The 18,445-nt window shown below is 38.5% G+C and overlaps 1 protein-coding gene across 1 annotated transcript; it reads right to left on the minus strand.

Moving 5' to 3' along the window:
* Positions 1-776: 776 nt before the first annotated feature.
* On the minus strand, positions 777-1,995 carry LOC147232851 (guanylin-like). Its single transcript, XM_086148855.1, has 3 exons — positions 1,749-1,995; positions 1,396-1,588; positions 777-1,309 (listed from the first exon to the last, which is right to left on the minus strand). Exons 1-3 carry the CDS (start codon positions 1,821-1,823, stop codon positions 1,251-1,253), a joined length of 327 nt encoding a protein of 108 aa, XP_086004981.1. The 5' UTR covers positions 1,824-1,995; the 3' UTR covers positions 777-1,250.
* Positions 1,996-18,445: the final 16,450 nt, after the last annotated feature.

Below are 18,445 nucleotides of genomic sequence, written 5' to 3' on the forward strand. Positions count from 1 at the left end.
AACTAAATTGGCGCTTTTTCGATAGAATTATGATGTCAGAAATGGCAAAATAACAAATTGTCGAAATTTATGATGGGCAGGTTTTGAGCAGATCGATATAAATAGAATAAGGAGTCATCTGGAAAAAAAATTTTTGGTATAAGATTGCTCAAGAGTTCCAAGTCACATCGGGACTTACATGCACTATTTTATGTTTCGTTCAAAGTACTTCAGTTGAACTCATGGCTGAGCTCAGCCATGATGTAACAGTGGTCAGTGTCAAAATTAATATTAATCATAATTTTTTTCGTAATCTGGTTCCTGCAAGTTGGTTAATCATAGTTGATTGGAAAACAGCTCAAAACAGCCACACTACTTCTTTAGAAGAATGTAGGACTCACAGAGAAATTTGTAAATGTCTTAGGGAAAACTTGAAAAAATATGTCAGTGATGTGCTTGTTTGTGAATTTGTTTGTAATTTCTGTTTGTAAAAATATGATAGACAGAGTCGCAAAAAATAAATCATTCACTAATATATGAATCAGTAAAGAAAAATACCTTGTTCCTTGAACCAGCATTACATGCTGTGGTGTCTCACTTTTTCAGATTGTACAGATTCACACCCAATCATGAAATATATTTTCATTCCATATCTAATCCTGCTCATTTCATTGGGTGAGTGTGTTCATTGTCAATATCCTGCTCCTTGCAAGCACACCCTGTTTTTAAACAAAGGTGCAAAAGGATGTGTCAAATATTAGCAAGCAATAATTCTAAGCCAGTGTTAGCATGCTGTTTCCTTTATTGGCAAGTTTGCTGCGTTAGTTTTGCCACAACAGTGGGGTGCCTTATTTATTTATTTACATTTTTTTAAACAAAATTGGTTACACTTTGCAAATAAAGTGATTGGCTTTGCATTAAAGAGCACATCAACACATGTACACTTGTGCTCAGCAGTGAAGCGATTTATTCCAAATGTTGAGGAAATAGTTTACATGTGAATATTTTTAAATATCCAAAAAATTGTGACAGAACGGTAACAAAAAGTAAAAATACAAAATGAATGAAAAATGACTACAGGAAAAAAAAAGCATTTTATATGCAACAAAGTAACAGTTTGCAGTGGATGTTGGTCAGCTTGTTGGTGATGTGTTAAAGTTGAACAATTAAAGTTTTTAGGTAATAAGAGCCACCAAGGATGGAAAAAGTGAATTCCCTCAAATAGATTTGATAGGAGAAAAAAAAATCTATCTTAATCTTGGTGGGTTTATTTAGCAACCAGTGCAGGCAGCATAGGCGCAGATCTCACAGGCATCCAAGGGAACCATTGCTGGATTAAAAAACATAAAGATCAGCTTTCACTTGGCATAAAAGTACATTTTAGACAATTACTGTCCCTAAATGCAATAACCTCACCTAGTCTGGCCAGAGATACCGAAGCTCCTCTCTTTTCACAGAGAGGCAGGAACTCCTGGGGAAGCAGGGGTTCGTTGCAGGGGGACCTGACGCTCATACTGAGACGTGGGCTTTGTTTTCCTGCTATCACTTTACTGCTTGTCAGTTCCTGGAGTCTCTTCACAGCCTCCAGAGGGAAAGACAACCCATTCTCCTGGGAAGAGAAGAGGGAAAAGGTAGCCAGAGCAGAACATAATATGTATTTTAATTCTTGAAGTAATCCAGGTTTGCAGCTGTGTCATTTTTGCAGTGTATATCCTGTAAACAACTAATTAATACATCACTGCCTCCAAGGAGCAGAATGCGTCACTTACTTGGACTTGCACAGCCTCAGAAGACAAGCCGAGAACCAGGACGATAAGTGCAATGGTTACAAGTGTAGCCCTCATGGTGACGACGGTTGCCAGTTTCTTGCTCTCTGTTCTCAGAGGATTCTCAGCTCACCGTTTGCTTTCCTTCTGCCTCCAAGCCCCCTTTTAGACACTTCTCCCCTGCAGCGCAGCAGTCATGTGACTAGAGGGCACAACAAATGGGAGCAAAGTTTTCCCATGAGTTAATCAGTAGTAGTTGGTTTTACAAGGTTGTAAAGGAATATTCATAAATCCTGCATTGACCTCATCACCTGTTTGATTATTTTTATAGGTCTCCGGCTCATTGGCCAGTGCTGTCTTGCAGAATGGATCGCACCTCTGTTGGGTTACACATTGACCATGAGTTCCATTGATGATGAAGAGCCACACCTGGTCTTTGTCAGAAAATCCTGTTACTTACACTGATGCCAATCATTGAACTACAATGGCGACATTGATATATCTCTGGGATGGATAACATTTATTAAAATTTTATTTTTCAATTTGAGTATTTTGAGTAATTGAGTATCCAACCATTAATTACATTTTGAAGAAACACTTTCCAGACATTCACTCCTGCTTATTGTCCTGTTTAAATAAAATGATATATTCTGACTTGATTTGTTGTGTTGACTTGTGTTTTGAGCTCCGAGATGTTGTTTTGTGAGCTCTTGGTATTATCTATCTAATGTCCCACGTTTTTGTTGACCCTAAAGATCAATTGCACAGTCCCAATCTTTGGCCTTGCCAGTCGCCTCATATATACCTGTTGAACATTACTGTTGTAAGATACAGTAAATGAGGGAATACAGTGTTTCCCGGAGGAACGCTAATCAACTGTCAAATTAAGATCCGTAAAATCTACGCAGAGGGATGCATTAGCGTTTTCTGTTGGTATGCTGTGACCCTAAACCTTACTTCTAGTGTCTTGCTTTAATTTATTCTTCCTCTGAAATGCTATTATTTATCCATCTTACTAAGAGAGACCAGAGGTTCAGTGTTTCCAAATAATATTTAAATCCGATACCCCCAAAAAATGATTCCTAAATTAACTTAAAAAAAACATTGGCCTTGAATCTCTGAATTATTATTGTTCGAAATGCAAGATTTGCCACAGAAGAGAGTAAAGATGGTGCCCTGTGCCTTTCTGAAATTATTCATGTTTCAGGCTTGACTCTGAAGTCAACATCCCTCTGTCAGGAATTTAAATGTCTTGGGGATATTTTTGAAGCTGCTACACACAGAAAGCGACGACTTGGCAACCAGATGCCTTTGAATGTCAAGGAAATGTCGTGACTGTTGATGATGGCACGTGAAATAGCTCAAGGCGATGGGAAGCAGTTGGATGAAGATTTTAGTGTATATACTAAACAGAGTTGAGTAAATTGTTGATGGGCAGTTGAGAAATGTGGGAGACAAAATTCAGTGCTATGTCCACCAGCAACTACCTGTCAACAATAGCCAATAAGTGAATCTAAACAGCCTGCGTGTCTTCTTCTTTTACACTGTTTCTGCCAATGGCACACAACTTGGTATGAACGATCAAAAAAGCCAGAAAAGGGACTGACTGACTTTTCTGTATGTTATCCTGTAAAATAGTGCCACCCTTCAGTAGCAAGTTACATATAAGTGCCCATTTGTCCTTTTTCAAATGTACTTACACAATCAAAGGTTGCCTTACAGTGCAAGATAGAGACATTTTCTTGAATGAAATTAGGTTTAGATGTAAACACTTACATATTATTTTTATTTACCAAAAAGTACCTCTGTTAAGAAGGTTAGGGATTTAATGCATTTCATTCTTTTTGTCAGTTTATCAGCAAGATGACAAACAAGCTACCATGGCAAAGAAAGAAAGAAAACATTAACATTTGGATTAAGGCGTATATTTAGAGATTTTTGTATTAAAAAAACAAGTTGTTGGACATCTTCATCTAACTATCATGAAATACCACCATGATATCAGTAAAGAAATTTAGGCATATCTAGAGTGACCATATTTCTTTGCTATCAGTGTGTGACTGTGAGCCTGTGGCGGTCAGTGCACCAAAAAAGACAATATAAATGCTGTCAATTCTATCTTTATGGATGTGGAGGATTTAGTGTGCAAACTTGTAAAAAGATTTTAGGAGTGGGCAATTGAACTTGGTGGAGGTCTGTGGTGTCTAGCATCCTATGCCTTAAACATAAATCAGGGACAAAATATTTTTTTCTTGAACACGTAAATGCTTTCATGTTTTTTCCCGCAAGCGAGTCCACATGGACCACATAAAAAAAGGCCAGATTCTAATCAGGACGCCTGGTGTAGCTGAAAGGTCTCTTCAGGAATCTAATACTGGAATTTTTAATTTCACAATGACTGATTCGTTGTTTTCCGGGAGACTGAAAAAAAATCAATTGATTTCATTTATGAGCTGAAAACTTACACTGAAGTGGAAGGCTGTGGCAGAGCAGTTATATATCTGCAAGGATTTTAATGAGCTCATTTAAAAACAATTCTTCACGCAAGGTATGAAGGGTCCATCTCTGAAAATGTCCGGGACGGCATGCTGCAACCCAGCAGTGCTTTCAAGTGACTTCAATTTCGGACAGAAATTGAAATTGGACAGAAAAAAACAGAGGGTTCAAATCATGTTTGCAGGTTCTTTGATATTTCATAATAGCAGTTTGACCACAAAAATCCTTTGGTTTGTTGGCAATGTTTGGATTTTTATTTCTAATATTTTGGTTAAAGGATGGCATGATCATGGCATACGGTACATTTTTATTTTATCGTTAAGGTAAGAATCATTTGCACCTACTGAGACCATGAAGGCTTATATAACATGTTATAGAATACTTGAAAAGACAAGATAAAATCTGTATTTTCAAACTAAGTATATACCTCTGTATCTTATCATTTCATATTGTTGCCATCCAATTTTTTTTCCGTGCATTGAAATTCCCATTTTTGAAGTGCTTCCCATCTCAAGAGCACAAAGTATAAATTGCATTGAAATTGTTTCCCCGAATAATTTTTTTCTGCTGACTTGACAACAACTGAGCCCATCGTTAACTCGGTCTTTAATTGGGGCACTGTTTTTATTGTTTTAACATTTTCTACATTGGCTTTGTATTTGGTTTCACTTACTTCACATTTTTGACATGAATTTCATTATGCATGTGGTTGGTTCATTTTATATATCTGAGTAATTGGTAAACTACTAAATTGTATTGATTTTCTGTTTTTTTAAAGTTTATGTAACTGATACAATATCAACAAAGTGTAAGTGTTTAGCACAATAGAGGATACATACACTCTATCATACAATTTTAGTGATAACTTAAATTAAGATATGAACCCCAGTCTTAATGTGAAACAGATCCACTGAATCTGGCCAATGGCCAATCAAAGGAGTCAATAATCCAGTTGCACTATATGACAAATAGTCAGTGGTGATCACACAGAATAATGCAAATGACGGGATGTTGTTAATGGGATCTGCGAGAATAGCTTTAATTTAGTTTTTAATTTATCCTTTATTGATCCCCATGGGAAAATTCATTCTCTGCAATCAACCCATCATGGATGAACCATGAGCAGTAGGCTACCGTCGACCAGCGCCTATTAGGGGTTCAACGCCTTCCCCAAAATACTTCGACACACTAGGAGGAGCCGGGAATCAAACCAGGATGTTTGGTTCCAAAGACAATTGCTCGACCTCCTGCGCCACGCTGCTCCTTTAGGTCCTTTACATCTGAGATACATTTGTTAAATCCTCTAAAACCAATGACTAATGATAGTAATTGACTGATTGAAAATGTTTCTCTAAAAATAAAATTTCGGGGTCCTTTTGCCAAAATTAAACAAATCAATTGGAAAAGTGAATGGATGTCTGTATGCCTACACATTCGTAAAATGGCAATGTGTCCAGGATTACCTTGCTCCAAATGTAGGCTGAGCTGTAATCTGCCGCAAAAGGTAGGTTTAGATGATCAATTGATAGATAATGAAAAGAGAAAATGATACCAGCGCTATTCTGAAAGTCTGTATTAGTCATCAGTCCAGTTGATCCGTCAAGGAGACTGAGCAGACAGGTGGGAGTGATGACTCTCAGACTGCATGGTTAATCATTAGATTGTCTCAGACTGGCTTCACCCAGTCAGCTGTTTTGAAATCCCGGCATCATGTCCTGCCACAGAAGCATTGGGGATGTTTGATAAAAATGTGCGGGGGGAACATTGTGAGATATCTGTAAGAGGTGTTAGGTAACGAATTACAGGGTGAACTGATTGTGTGACTGCGTCCAAGAACCGTTCTAGGTAAAAAATGGTTTTCACCACTCATTTCTATCATTGTATAATACAAAATCTGAACAAAATCTGAAAATAATGAAGTCTGATTTCAGTTTGTCTGCTGAGCTTCGGATTTTTATGCTTTTAAGATGTTACAATACAGTCTCTGAGTCATGGGAAAGAGCAATCATTTCAGCAGTTAGGATGAATTACAGGTATTTTAAACTGCAGGCAAGTAAATCATCAGCCTGGGCATGAATAGAAACCTTTAAGTATTTATCTGACCTCCCCTCACAGACACATCGAGTCAAGTGGGTCAGTAAACATTGTTTCTCATCCAACATGTCTTTCCTTGTACCTGAACCTGTGACCCTCAGGAGACAACACTTTCTTTTTATATCAGAATGAATCCTACCAACAACGTGAGGACCACAAAAATCAAACAAAGTGAAAGAAAATATAGCTATTTCAAATTTAAACATTTTATGTTGGGTTAGCTCATCCATCAAATAAAGACAAAGACAAGAGAATAACTATTTGCCTTACTTCAGGTTCAGTGTCCACCAAAACAGGGGGTAATTTTTCCAATTGTTTTCATCATGTTCCTTGCCTAGCGCTAACAAGGCTAATTTGTATTTAAAACTGTAAACCAAGGGACTGAGTACTGTAGTGCTGCCCATAAATGAAGCTGGAGCTATTTTGAAGACTATCAGCCAGAATGAAAGGAAAGATGTACAAGACAGTGGTGTGACCAATGATGCTGTATGGCCTAGAAACAGTTACAATGACAAAAAGACAGGAGGCAGAGCTGGAGGTCACGGAAATAAAGATGCTAAAGTTCTCTTTGGGAGTGACCAGGATGGATAGGATCAGGAATGAGTTTATCAGAGGAACAGCACATGTTAAATGTTTTGGAGCGAAGGTCAGAGAAGCCAAACTGAGATGGTTCGGTCATGCACAGAGGAGGGATAGTAAATATATTGGTAGACGGATGCTGAAATTGGAGCTGCCAGGCAGGAGGTCTGGAGAAAGACCAAAGAGAAGATTTATGGAGGTAGTGGGAGAGGATATGAAGGTAGTTGGTGTGAGAGAGGATGATGCAGAGAATAGGGTTAAATGGAGAAGGTTGATTTGCTGTGTTGACTCCTGAAGGGAAAAGCCGAAAGGAGAAGAAGATTGTGAAACCACCTCCACTTCATTATTGTGTTTATTTCTCTGCCCTCTTATTTCTAGATTTATTTTGGTCCATTCTGTGGCCGCAGAACTGAAAGGGGGGAAGCAGACTGGGTATTTGCACCCCCCGTGTGCTGTGGCGCACAGGAGGGTGGCTCCTGCTTGCTGTTGGTGTTTAGTGAATAACACTTGCCATTGTTATCTGGCTATATTTTGTGTGGAGTGAATCCTCATAACGATTACTTATTTATTGTTGGAGTGTAGGTGAAATACTATTTCCTCTGGGGTGTCACGGCCACAGCTGACCGGTCACACTTATTTTGCTTTCTTGTTAGATTGTCCGTCCTTGTCATCTCCATTGTTTTGGTCAGAAATCAACATATGAACTCACAATTTCACCTGAAGTATAACTTAATAAAACAGACTTATTTTTACACATACGCTTCCTTCCTTTCTTCATTCATTCTATTGAATAACTCAACCTGTGTTGTACTCCAAGTGGCCCTGAGGTGGGTTACAACTGTAAAAAATTTGAATAAGATTTAAAGCAGCATCAGTGCAATGAGAAAAGGCGCTGACATATGATGTTGGAAACACAATATTGACATTTCTGTTTGCATAAAATGCTTGCACTAATTATGTCAAGATAAGTTTGTGCTCGTCATGCGGTGATGGTATGATGTTAGAAATAAACAAAGAGTGTCATTGGTGAAACAGGATCTGCACAGATATTCAGATACTTAATAAAATGACCCTTATCCTACAGCGCAGTGGGAGCCAGAACATTGCCTCTAACCAAAGCCTGAGCAGTTGTGTTGGATAAATAATCTCAAGGTTCAGACAGTGTTTCGGGAGCTTTGTTTCTCCTTGACCATGTTTCAGTCGAGCTTTTTGGAAGTTTTTATTTATTTATCAGCTTATGTCTATGCATGGACTAATAGGAATCCAAAGACTTCTCATGTTTCAGTTACCACTTAAAGTAATATTTACGTTCAGTATACTGACTCATTGCCTTTTAGTATTTTGGTGATTTTATTTTTTTTCAGTCTACTGAGTAAAAGACAGCCCTACCTCATACGAAAAACAGCCTCCCATAGTTGCATAACTTACCCAGGAACTGATACAGGGAGCATCTGAGCAGAAAGATGATTTCATGCATACTGAGTCAGACATATACTCATTACAATCCAAATCTCAAAAGGTTTAAAATAGACAGATAGTTACAGAAATAAGTTCCTGAATGATTGGTTTGAAATTGAAAATGTGCTGAAAGTCAACAATGTTTGCTCACCTTTCTCATCGTCTCATACTCATTAATAAAAGTATTATTAGAAATGATGAACCATGGAGGCAGTTCTACAAAAAAAAAAAATTATTGATATTTGTCAATTCTCATATATTTTTCTGCAGCTTATTTGACACCATGTGGCTGTGGCAGTTGGCTGAATCAAGGTAAAATAGTTATAAAAAACTAAAAACCAAAAAACAAAATATTGATTTCATGATGGGAATTTGCTTTTCAGAAGTACCTGGTAGATATGTGAAGCTATATTGTTTTTTCCCAACAAAAATTATGGTCAGTGACAGAAATTATTTGGGACTTATGGGCATGTCCTGTCTTTGAAGGTTCTCAGTCATCCATGTCATGGTAAATTCTTGTCAAATCTTCTTTTCGTGGCAACTGGACGGGATTTTCTTCACCTATCATTCGAGGTGTTTCTTTAGTTGTTTTTTTTTGTCATAAGGTGGGCAGGAAGAACAATACTACTGCTTTAGAATGAACTGAAGCCCTTCTTTTTATTTTCACCGAGGAAAGACATTGGAAACTGCCAAACTATTTACTTTTGGATCTGTACAGAAAAAACATGAAGATGCTTCAACCATTACAAGACAATTTGTTAATCTGTCAGCTTTTACAAGATGGTGTTGGTGGGTTTTGTTCCCTTGGTCTCTACTATCAAATTGATTGTTAACCATATTCATACATAACTTTTAATAAGAAATAAAATATTTGTTTTAGTCAAATTCACTCCTTGGTGTCAAACCTGATGAAGGGCAAACCCATATGAGAAAGCTCAAATTGACCAAATATAGCTCTTTTGATGACCTCCGCTCTCCAGGACTCATGTGAATCTTATGTTTTACTGTCGTAATGTAGGGTAAGCTGTAAACTTGGCAAATCATGCCTGTCAAAATTGTTGGATTATCCTTCAGGTTATAAAGAGATTATGAACAGCTTTCACAGAATAGCCTCCCATCAGAATCACCAACTCTTCGGCTCCACACTTGCAAATTATAGATCGCAGGAATGCTTGAAATTTTGTGTCGAATACAGAGCAAATGTTTGCTTTATCTGGAAATGCTTCATCTAGTTATGATTTCATTAAATCTTATATGTTAAGTGATTATATGTTAAACTCTCTACATTGTAATTGAAAATGAAAACACAGTAAACTATACATGCTTATGTACTGTACTTGAAACAACCATCAATATTGTCAAAATTTGTCAATTTGAATCCTGTTTTATAAAAATGCTAGTAAGCATTTCATCGCTGATCATGAATCTTACTCTTGAGTATATCAGGAGAGAAACCATAAATTGCCACTTATATTGAAAGCCCATCCAGCCCCGTTAGTGCTTTATCTCAAGTGTCAGATTTATCCCTGGATGATTTAATCCTCACCAATAAATCAGAGAAGTTCATTAAACACGAAGCTAGATGTCATGCTGTATCTACAATGTTCCCATCTGATTTTCTTCCACTTACAATGCCTCAGAAACTCATTTATATTCATACCGTTTCATTTCCAGGATTGTGAAGTTCTGATCACTTTTGACAAATTCATGGAAAAACGTGAGTATATTTCATTCAGCAGACAAAATGTAAATGTTGGGGCAGTAGAAGCAACCTTTTCATAAATAAATTGTGCTATAATACCGCAGAATTAACCACACAATTGACCTCCCTTGAATATGTCTCCATTAAATTCTTCATTGAAAAGAGTTATATTTAAAGTTCTTGGCCTTGCAGCTAATTCATCTTAACTCTGTTTGCATGCAAACAGGCCTATCTACATAACATGTTCTCAGAATGCGTGTTCAGGTGAGGACTTGAATGCAGAACATGAAGTTAAGTAGATATTTCAGACAAACAGGTTTAAAAACATCAGCGAAGTACAGGACTGTCTCAGAAAATTAGCATATTGTGATAAAGTTCTTTATCTTCTGTAATGCAATTACAAAGACAAAAATGTCATATATTCTGGATTCATTACAAATCAACTGAAATTTTGCAAGCCTTTTATTATTTTAATATTGCTGATTATGGCTTATATCTTAAGAAAACTCAAAAATCCTATCTCAAAATATTAGAATATCATGAAAAAGTAATTTTTGTTTTTTCAATTGCATTACAGAAGATAAAGAACTTTATCACAATATTCTAATTTTCTGAGACAGTCCTGTCCTGTCAATTACACCAAATGAAGAGAACTATAAGAGAACAATAACATAGTTTCTCTACAAATAAAAACAATTAATTAATTCATTCATTCATTGATTTTCCACTGCTTATCCTCCAGTTAGGGTAGTGAGGGATGCTAGAGCCTGTCCTAGATGCCATTGGACGGAAGGCGGACCACCTGGACCACTTATAGAGACAAGTCAACCATAGACTCTGTTATTCAAACAATGGGGCAATTTTACCAATTGTTTCCAATTAACCTTGTGCATGTTTTTGGACAGTGGGAGACTAAAACAAGATATTGAAAAGATATGAAAATAAACACAAAGAAATAGCTACAATGGACAGCTAGAGAAGACACATGGGGTAAGTTATAACTGACAAAGGCAAAAGACACACTTTCCATAGTAAGTGAAACCCTTGGTTACCCTTGGACCACGGGTGTTTTGGGTTACAAAATAAAGAACTGAAATATCTTACAGTGAAAAGGACACCATTACAGCAGGACAGGAAAGGCTTTATTTCTTACTCACTTACGGGTCTGTCAGGTTCAACGGTTGCCCTCTCACTTGTGCGCCAGCAAAACATGCCCCCACAAAACAAGGGTAGGCAGAACTAATCATCACACCATACTTTCTCCTCAACGCACCTCTTTAGGCAGCTGTCGACAACAACAAACCAAATTCCAAGAGCACCAACTTACAACCCACAATAAAAAAAACACATAATCTACATGTTATGTGGCTTTCTGGTTGTTTATCTGAAATTCAGCAGACAAACACACACAAGTACCCACAAAAACAAACAAAGAAAAAAAGGAAGCCAAGCCAGCCTTTTTTTGTGGCTACAGTAAACTTATATTCACAGAAATTCAACCACCTGACTAAAGTCTGAGTCCTCTGAAGTCCATTTTTATAGGATTTGTCTTTTCAGTGACATAAGTCTCGCACAAGTGCTGATGCTTCACTTTACATTCAGCTGAAATTACAATGTGCTTCTCCTCCGGGAAATGCTGACAAATCTTCTATTCCAGATCACCTAAGTTCACAAATAAAAAGTCAGATATCTCTCAAGAAAGACTTATGGGGAGAGTCACGATTTAAGGGGCAGAGGTTAAACATTTAAAAAACAAATATTTAGAAACATTTATTTTTTTGATTCTGATTGTCATCAAAACACTTCACATTTTACATAATGCTTTTCCTAAGAAAATTTTGAAATAAAAGATTAAAAGAATAAAAGAACCTCCAAGCCGTGGACGCCCGTTCTTGGGGTGACTGCTACATTGCATATATAGCATGTTTTGTGGCAAAGTGACGGCTGATATGTATTCTTAAAAAAAAAGTTTCTTGGCATAGCAGGCATACAGATGTAGATCGGACTTGAGTGAAAACACATTTTGTTCTCCACTCCTTATTGAACACTCGGCACTCAATGTCCACTTTTCTTTTCCTCGATCCGCTCATTTACAGAAGGGTTCAAGGCCAAAGCGAAAAAGTGACGTCAAGAGTAATACGCCGCACAGCAACAAAGGTCAGTGTGTATGAGGAGTGCACCATCTATTGGGGAACACAAGTATTTCAGGGAGAAGATTAAAAAAATTAGGTTTAATTTTAATAACATTTCAAGTTCGGATCAAATATCCCAATGGGCCATATATGGCCGACGGGCTGTAGATATCCCCTGCCTGATCAAATCCTATCCTCTGCATCTATTTCTCTTGAGCCAATTAACTTCACGTCTTCTTTCACTCCACTCCTTAGTCTCCTATTTGGTCTTCCTCTTGGCCTCCCTGTTTATAACAATAAGACTCTATTGGGTGTCCCTGTCACTTGGTGAATAATCAAGTGTCCTGTGCTGCCAAGCTCAAAAAACCAAAAGCCATAAAATGACATTTTACATTGGTTTGGCTTAAAAGATCACACTGAGCCTGTTAGAGCTTTTGAATTACTGTTAAAGACAAACTGTGTACACAATATCATCAATGACAGAAGAAAAACGCTTCATAAACTTTGGATAGTCTTTTGAGAAATAACCACCTCAATTTAAAGGCAAGCATTTAGATTTATGTCCGTATATTTCAAACCTCTCAAAGGATAACTGAAAAAAAACCCTCTGAATGCTATGAGAAAGAGAAGAGGTACTCTACTATTATAAACAAGAGTAAATCTGAAGGTAACATGCATTTCACATATGTTGCTGCACTCTCAGGAAAAATGTTTTTGACTCTGTATTGTGGGTTCATCATGCAGAATTTTGGAAGAAATGTCTTTGAAAGTGATCCTTATCTATTGAAGCACAGTAAATTGAATCATACATCCAAAAATGTCCCCAGTGAATTTATATGGGTTGAGCAATGGGTGTCAAGGGCTCATGCAGTATTTTCTCAGAAGTAATGTGAAAATTTGTAAGCACAATATTCAAAATTAAGACATATGAGTCATTATTCAGCAATAGAGGCCATTAAAAGAGGCTTGGACTAAAATTTCTGAAATATAAAAGTAAGACTTTTTTGTCTTAATTTTTCCTAGCTTCATTGTTGCTATAGTCATTTCTGCTAAAGCATAGATTTTTTTTGCGTTGTGGTTCAACTGGCTGCTCATTCACTACTTATTTGCCCATCGGGAGATCTTCATTTCAGAGGTGGCAGTTAAGGAGACTGGACTGATATTTTCATCTTTCTGAAAGAGAAATAAAACGAGATGTAGCGCTTATAGACTTGGACCAGTAAAAAAAAAAAAAATTGCACTAAACAGCTACCTAGGCTCTGTAGAGAGGTATGGCTCGTGTATCTCACCAAAGCAATAAATAATTAGAATAGAAATCGGTAAAAATGAGTTGAGCAGTTGACAGATTTATTGACTACCGGTAAATGACTCAGGGAAAACAAAGAAAAAGAAGTGACAAAAGTAATTCAGTCCTTAGTCCAAAAAATAAATTCCAAAAATGTGTGTGTTATCCAATGACTGAGTTGTTTGCGTGGCCAGTGAACGGCGGCGTTAGGGTCGGAAAACCGTAGCCGGTGGTGCGTGATGACTACAATTGTCTTGCTGCTGTCCCTTGGGAGAAAATTGGGAGCAACATGTATTGATTTGACGAGTACCCACCAAACCATAGCTACAAAGAGCGACGGAGAGGACAGCCATTCTATAGGAACGTGAGGACTGAACTCCCACCGCAGTTCTCCGGGGAGGAAAAACAAAGTTTCCCCTGCTGCGCCAGGCAATACAAATAAGCAGTGAAGGCTCTAGTTGGAGGCATTGGGGATAACTAAAACCATGAGTTGGCTAGGATTCTACTAACGTGCCTGACAAAAGCAGCTTTTCTTCTATGGGATAGCTTGCCAGCAGTCATCCAGAGGGATTGTGACCAGGTAAAGGAGAAATTGCTAAAGGCTTTTGGACAAAAACATTTCCTGGAGAGCCTAGAAGTGCCGATCACAATGGGTCAGGGACTATATCAGTGGCGGTTGATGCCCGTGGGCCTCACTAATGCACCTGTTACATTCCAGCCCATGATGGAACCGGTGCTCAGGGGGCTTCTGTGGCAGGTGCGTATGTATGTGTATGTGTATCTTGATGATGTTCTGACATATAGCCCCACCTGTGAGGACCATCTTTACAATCTTAGAAAAGTTCTCTCCAGGATTCAGGTGGCTGGTCTGGCATGTCACCATGCCAGACTTTAGCATTCCAAATACTTATGGCATGTAGAGACACTTCTCTCTCTTTTTTTGTATGAGCACTTAAGTCTCTACCTGATACCACTCAACAGTTGCCGTTGAAGACATTGGCAAGATTATAACTCAATGAATTCCCTTCTGGCTAACTTTGGGGTTAGCACTGATGACTATGTTTGCTAGCATTATACACAACATCGACACGATAAAATAACACTTGGTTTTGACAACTTACTTTACACACACTTTTCAACAAGTCAATCGCTCAACAACCAATCCGTGCTATTTCTATTTCTCAGAGTATTTCATGTACCTGTGATGCAATGTGGGACAGAAGTCTTTTCTTAACTGCGTATCCAGCTAAAGTGCCAACTTCATCTAGTCATGACTCCTCTTAATAAAAGCTTAAATTTCCAAACCAGGCCTGGTTGCGATAGTGGCACCTAGTGTTAGCTACTATCATTCAATCATTTGTGAATAGTGTTATTACCAATGGCGTGCCAACTGAACTGTGCAGGAATGTTTACTGAATAAAAAATATACCATGTATTATCAATATGTATTATCAATAGATTTACTTTTTTCATGTAGCATGGTGCTACTCTCAATGTTCTCTTTTGCACCACCCTAATACCTCCATCCCTATGTTGCACTACCTCACTACCACATGCCTGCTGAGGTACAGGGTGAGCTGGCCTGAAACCAGTTCCACCAGGCCCTAACTCCCAGGGAGCTACACATACAGACACAATTAGTGCATCCCCGGACTCGACGCCTGGGTGTGACCAGGTCTCAGTTCATTGAAGAAGGCCTTGACTGAGTCGTCCATCCTCGTTCCCCTGGACCCTAATCTACCATTCATCCTGGATACAGATGCCAGCGACTATGGGATGGGGGCGGTGTTGAGCCAGGTGGGGCCACAGGGAGAGAAAGCGGTGGCTTACTTCAGCAGAGCTTTCAACAAGATGGAAAGGCAAATTATTGTGTGACCCACAGAGAACTCCTTGCCATTGTAAGAGAGATAAGCCGCTTCAGATACTATCTGCGGGCCTGCCCTTCACTGTCCGACCTGATTACTCTTACCTTCAGTGGTTAATGTCCTTCAAAGAGTCAGAGGGACAGATTGCACGCTGGCTGGAAGAACTGGCACCGTATGTCTTCCAAGTAGAGCACCGGGCTGGATATCGACATGCCGATGCTGATGCCTTGTTCTGGCGCCCCTGTGCCGCCAATGGCTGTCAGTCAATGACGTGCAGTGAGTGGAGGCAGGTGAGGCCGGGCCTCACCTGGCATCATGGAAAGAAAAAAATGTAAAATGAAAATATAAATTGAATGGTTCTATTTATTAGGTGATTTGTATTATAGAGTTATTTTCCATCTAACTTCACCATTTTTAGCCATTTTTTTTCAGAATCACTGAAAATAAAAACATTCAGTATTTAAATATGAAGTAGAGATGTGCAGTGACATGCAGTTAGCGGAGCCCACTATGGATTGCGCAATGATTCTGCCAACTGCGCTGCCAAGCTATGTGCCTGAGACCGTATTGCTGTCTCTGTGGATGTTGCTATTACAATTTTCAAGCACTTTTTTTCAAGCATTTCAAGCACTAAAATATGAACTAAATTTCCATACTTTAGCTGATGTGTATAAATTTTTTTCGTCAACAACTGTAACGTGTTTCTCGTGCCCAGCAATCGTAAAGCGGCAGCGATGACACACTAAGTGAGGCACGCAGTGACGGGGCCTCATGGTAGGGGGCACTGACGATCCCAGGGATCCTTTTTACTACTCGCCTGAAGAATAATAGAATTTGCAATAGCAAGCTACTGTAAACAGTTAGCAAGTCAAGTGCAGCCATCCAGTTATTTTTTCCTCTTGCTTGGCTTTATTTCCAAAATGGAGGAATACATAGCTAAATTGAATGAATTTTCTAAACTGGACTTTCAGTCGGAGCAGGAGATAATAAGTAAAGGAAGACCAACGCCGGTGCTAACAAATTTGCTTCTGACTACGAGCTGGAAGACTCTGTCTTTTCAAACGGAGTGGTACACACGAAAAGGCTGGCTGTGTGGATGTCCAGTAAGAAAACGCCTTTTCTGCTTTTCCTGCATCCTTTTCTCAACTTCTGACAATATCTGGAGTCAAATGGAATATTCTGACCTGAAGAATCTGCAAAAACGCCAAATCAAAAATGAGTGGTCGGCCACTCACATTCAAAGTCAAATAGCGCTAAAAACATTCGGGATGTCCAGGATAGATTTGGCTTTGAATGAACAGCAAAGACTCAACATCAGCATCCACAATGCTAAGGTAAAGGAAAACTGCTCAGCGGTGCATGGACTTAATTTATAAGTAAAGGTAAGAGATTATAACGTTTTTTTTTTAAAATGTGGTTTTTCCTATGCTTCAGTTTGTATATGTAAAGAAATCTGATATGATATTTTAAACAAAACATGTAAACTTCTGCCAATAAAATAATGAATAAGCTACTCTGTGGGGTTCATATGTTTGTCAATCTGACCAATGACGTCAGTGCCTCACCAGCCATGAGCCTCACCGCACGTCACTGCTGTCGGTAGTGCAACAAGAAGGACGCTTATGAGAAAGAGCTCCTTGCAGGAGGGCGAGGCCCTGTAGTACTATTTACGGAAGTTCCGGGTTCTGTGTTTTTCTATTAGCTGTGAAGGTGTATAGGGGGTTGTGAGGGGGCGTGGTGGAAGGAGGGAGAGCGAGATGGAAGATCAGATAAGCCACTGTTGTTTAATTGTGCTAATAAAGATAAGGTTTATTAACCGCCAAAGCACCATCATTAAGCACATCCATGCGGACATTATAATATTGCATATCCTATAATTAGTCATTTGTACTGGCATCCTTTATGTGTGCTCTCTTAGGTCTACAAGACTGCAGTGACAATTTAATTTCCTGATGCATGATCAATAAAGTCTATCTCATCTTGTTTATTTTCACAAAATACATTTACCTTCCCCAGTTTCCCTTTGTTTTATTATATCTATATCTATATCTATATCTATATCTATATCTATATCTATATCTATATCTATATCTATATCTATATCTATATCTATATCTATATCTATATCTATATCTATCAGTGATGTGCAGTGAGGTTCATGGCTGATGAGGCACTTAATTCTGCAGCCGAGGACTCGCAAGAAGAATCCCTAGAATCACGTGCGCCCCTCAACTGGAGAAACTGCAGCACAAGAAACTAGTAACACATACAATTGTTGACAAAAAAACACACACATTAGCAATGTGGTTCAGATAACAAAAGTTTTTTTCATTTTAGTGACATACAGAGAGAGAGCAGTATGGTCTTACTGCAGAGCATGCCAACAGTCAGCTGTCATTGCGCAATCTACGTCGAGGCTCAACAGTCTGCGGGCTCACTACACGTCTCTTATCAGTATTTGAACAGTAATTGTGAAAATCCAGCGATTTTGAATAAAAGACAACCTTTAAACTGGTGAAGCTAAATGAAAAATACCTTTATAGTGCAGATCACTGCTAAATATAACTATTTTTATTTATTTTTTTTCATTTAACATTTTTTCCTTTCAAGATTGGCAAGTGAGGCACAGCCTCTCCTGCCTCCCAAGACTGCACGTCACTGATATCTATATCTATCACTGTCAGCCTGGTACCCTGTAGGTTGTCGTTACCAAAGGCAGTTGTTGTTTACCCATGCCTTGACTAATCCGATATGAAATTGGTAGGTTTGATTCAAACCTACCAATTTCACACCATACCATTTCATACCAAACGTACAAAAAACATACGGTTTTGGCACGTTTTAGGCCGAATGCCCTCCCTGAGGCAAACCGGGATTGGGACCGGCTCAAAGAGACACTGGCTTATGCCCTCCTCAGGCACCATTAGTCTGCTTCATATCAACATCTTTCACAATAAAGGCTTGAGAATAAGAAAACTTTGCAATCAAAACAGATGACACACAGTGTGAAAATGCAGAGGAAAGTGAATCTTTTTAATATTACCTTAAGATTGCCTTTAAACCAGCTCTTCCAACATTAGTGCAGCATT

Source organism: Fistularia commersonii, chromosome 7 (genome assembly GCF_037954325.1).
Source record: "Fistularia commersonii isolate RoL2024-O1a breed Wild chromosome 7, RoL_Fcom_v1.0, whole genome shotgun sequence".
In the NCBI taxonomy this organism is placed as follows: domain Eukaryota; kingdom Metazoa; phylum Chordata; class Actinopteri; order Syngnathiformes; family Fistulariidae; genus Fistularia; species Fistularia commersonii.

What these genes read in the sequence shown, in the direction of transcription:
- LOC147232851 (XM_086148855.1), bottom strand. Translation starts at nt 1,823, where the DNA reads ATGAGGGCTACACTTGTAACCATTGCACTTATCGTCCTGGTTCTCGGC. An exon ending in CTGAGGCTGTGCAAGTCCAA is followed by an intron (nt 1,589 to 1,748) that starts GTAAGTGACGCA and finishes TTCTCTTCCCAG; the next exon opens with GAGAATGGGTTGTCTTTCCC. An exon ending in GGTATCTCTGGCCAGACTAG is followed by an intron (nt 1,310 to 1,395) that starts GTGAGGTTATTG and finishes TTTTTAATCCAG; the next exon opens with CAATGGTTCCCTTGGATGCC.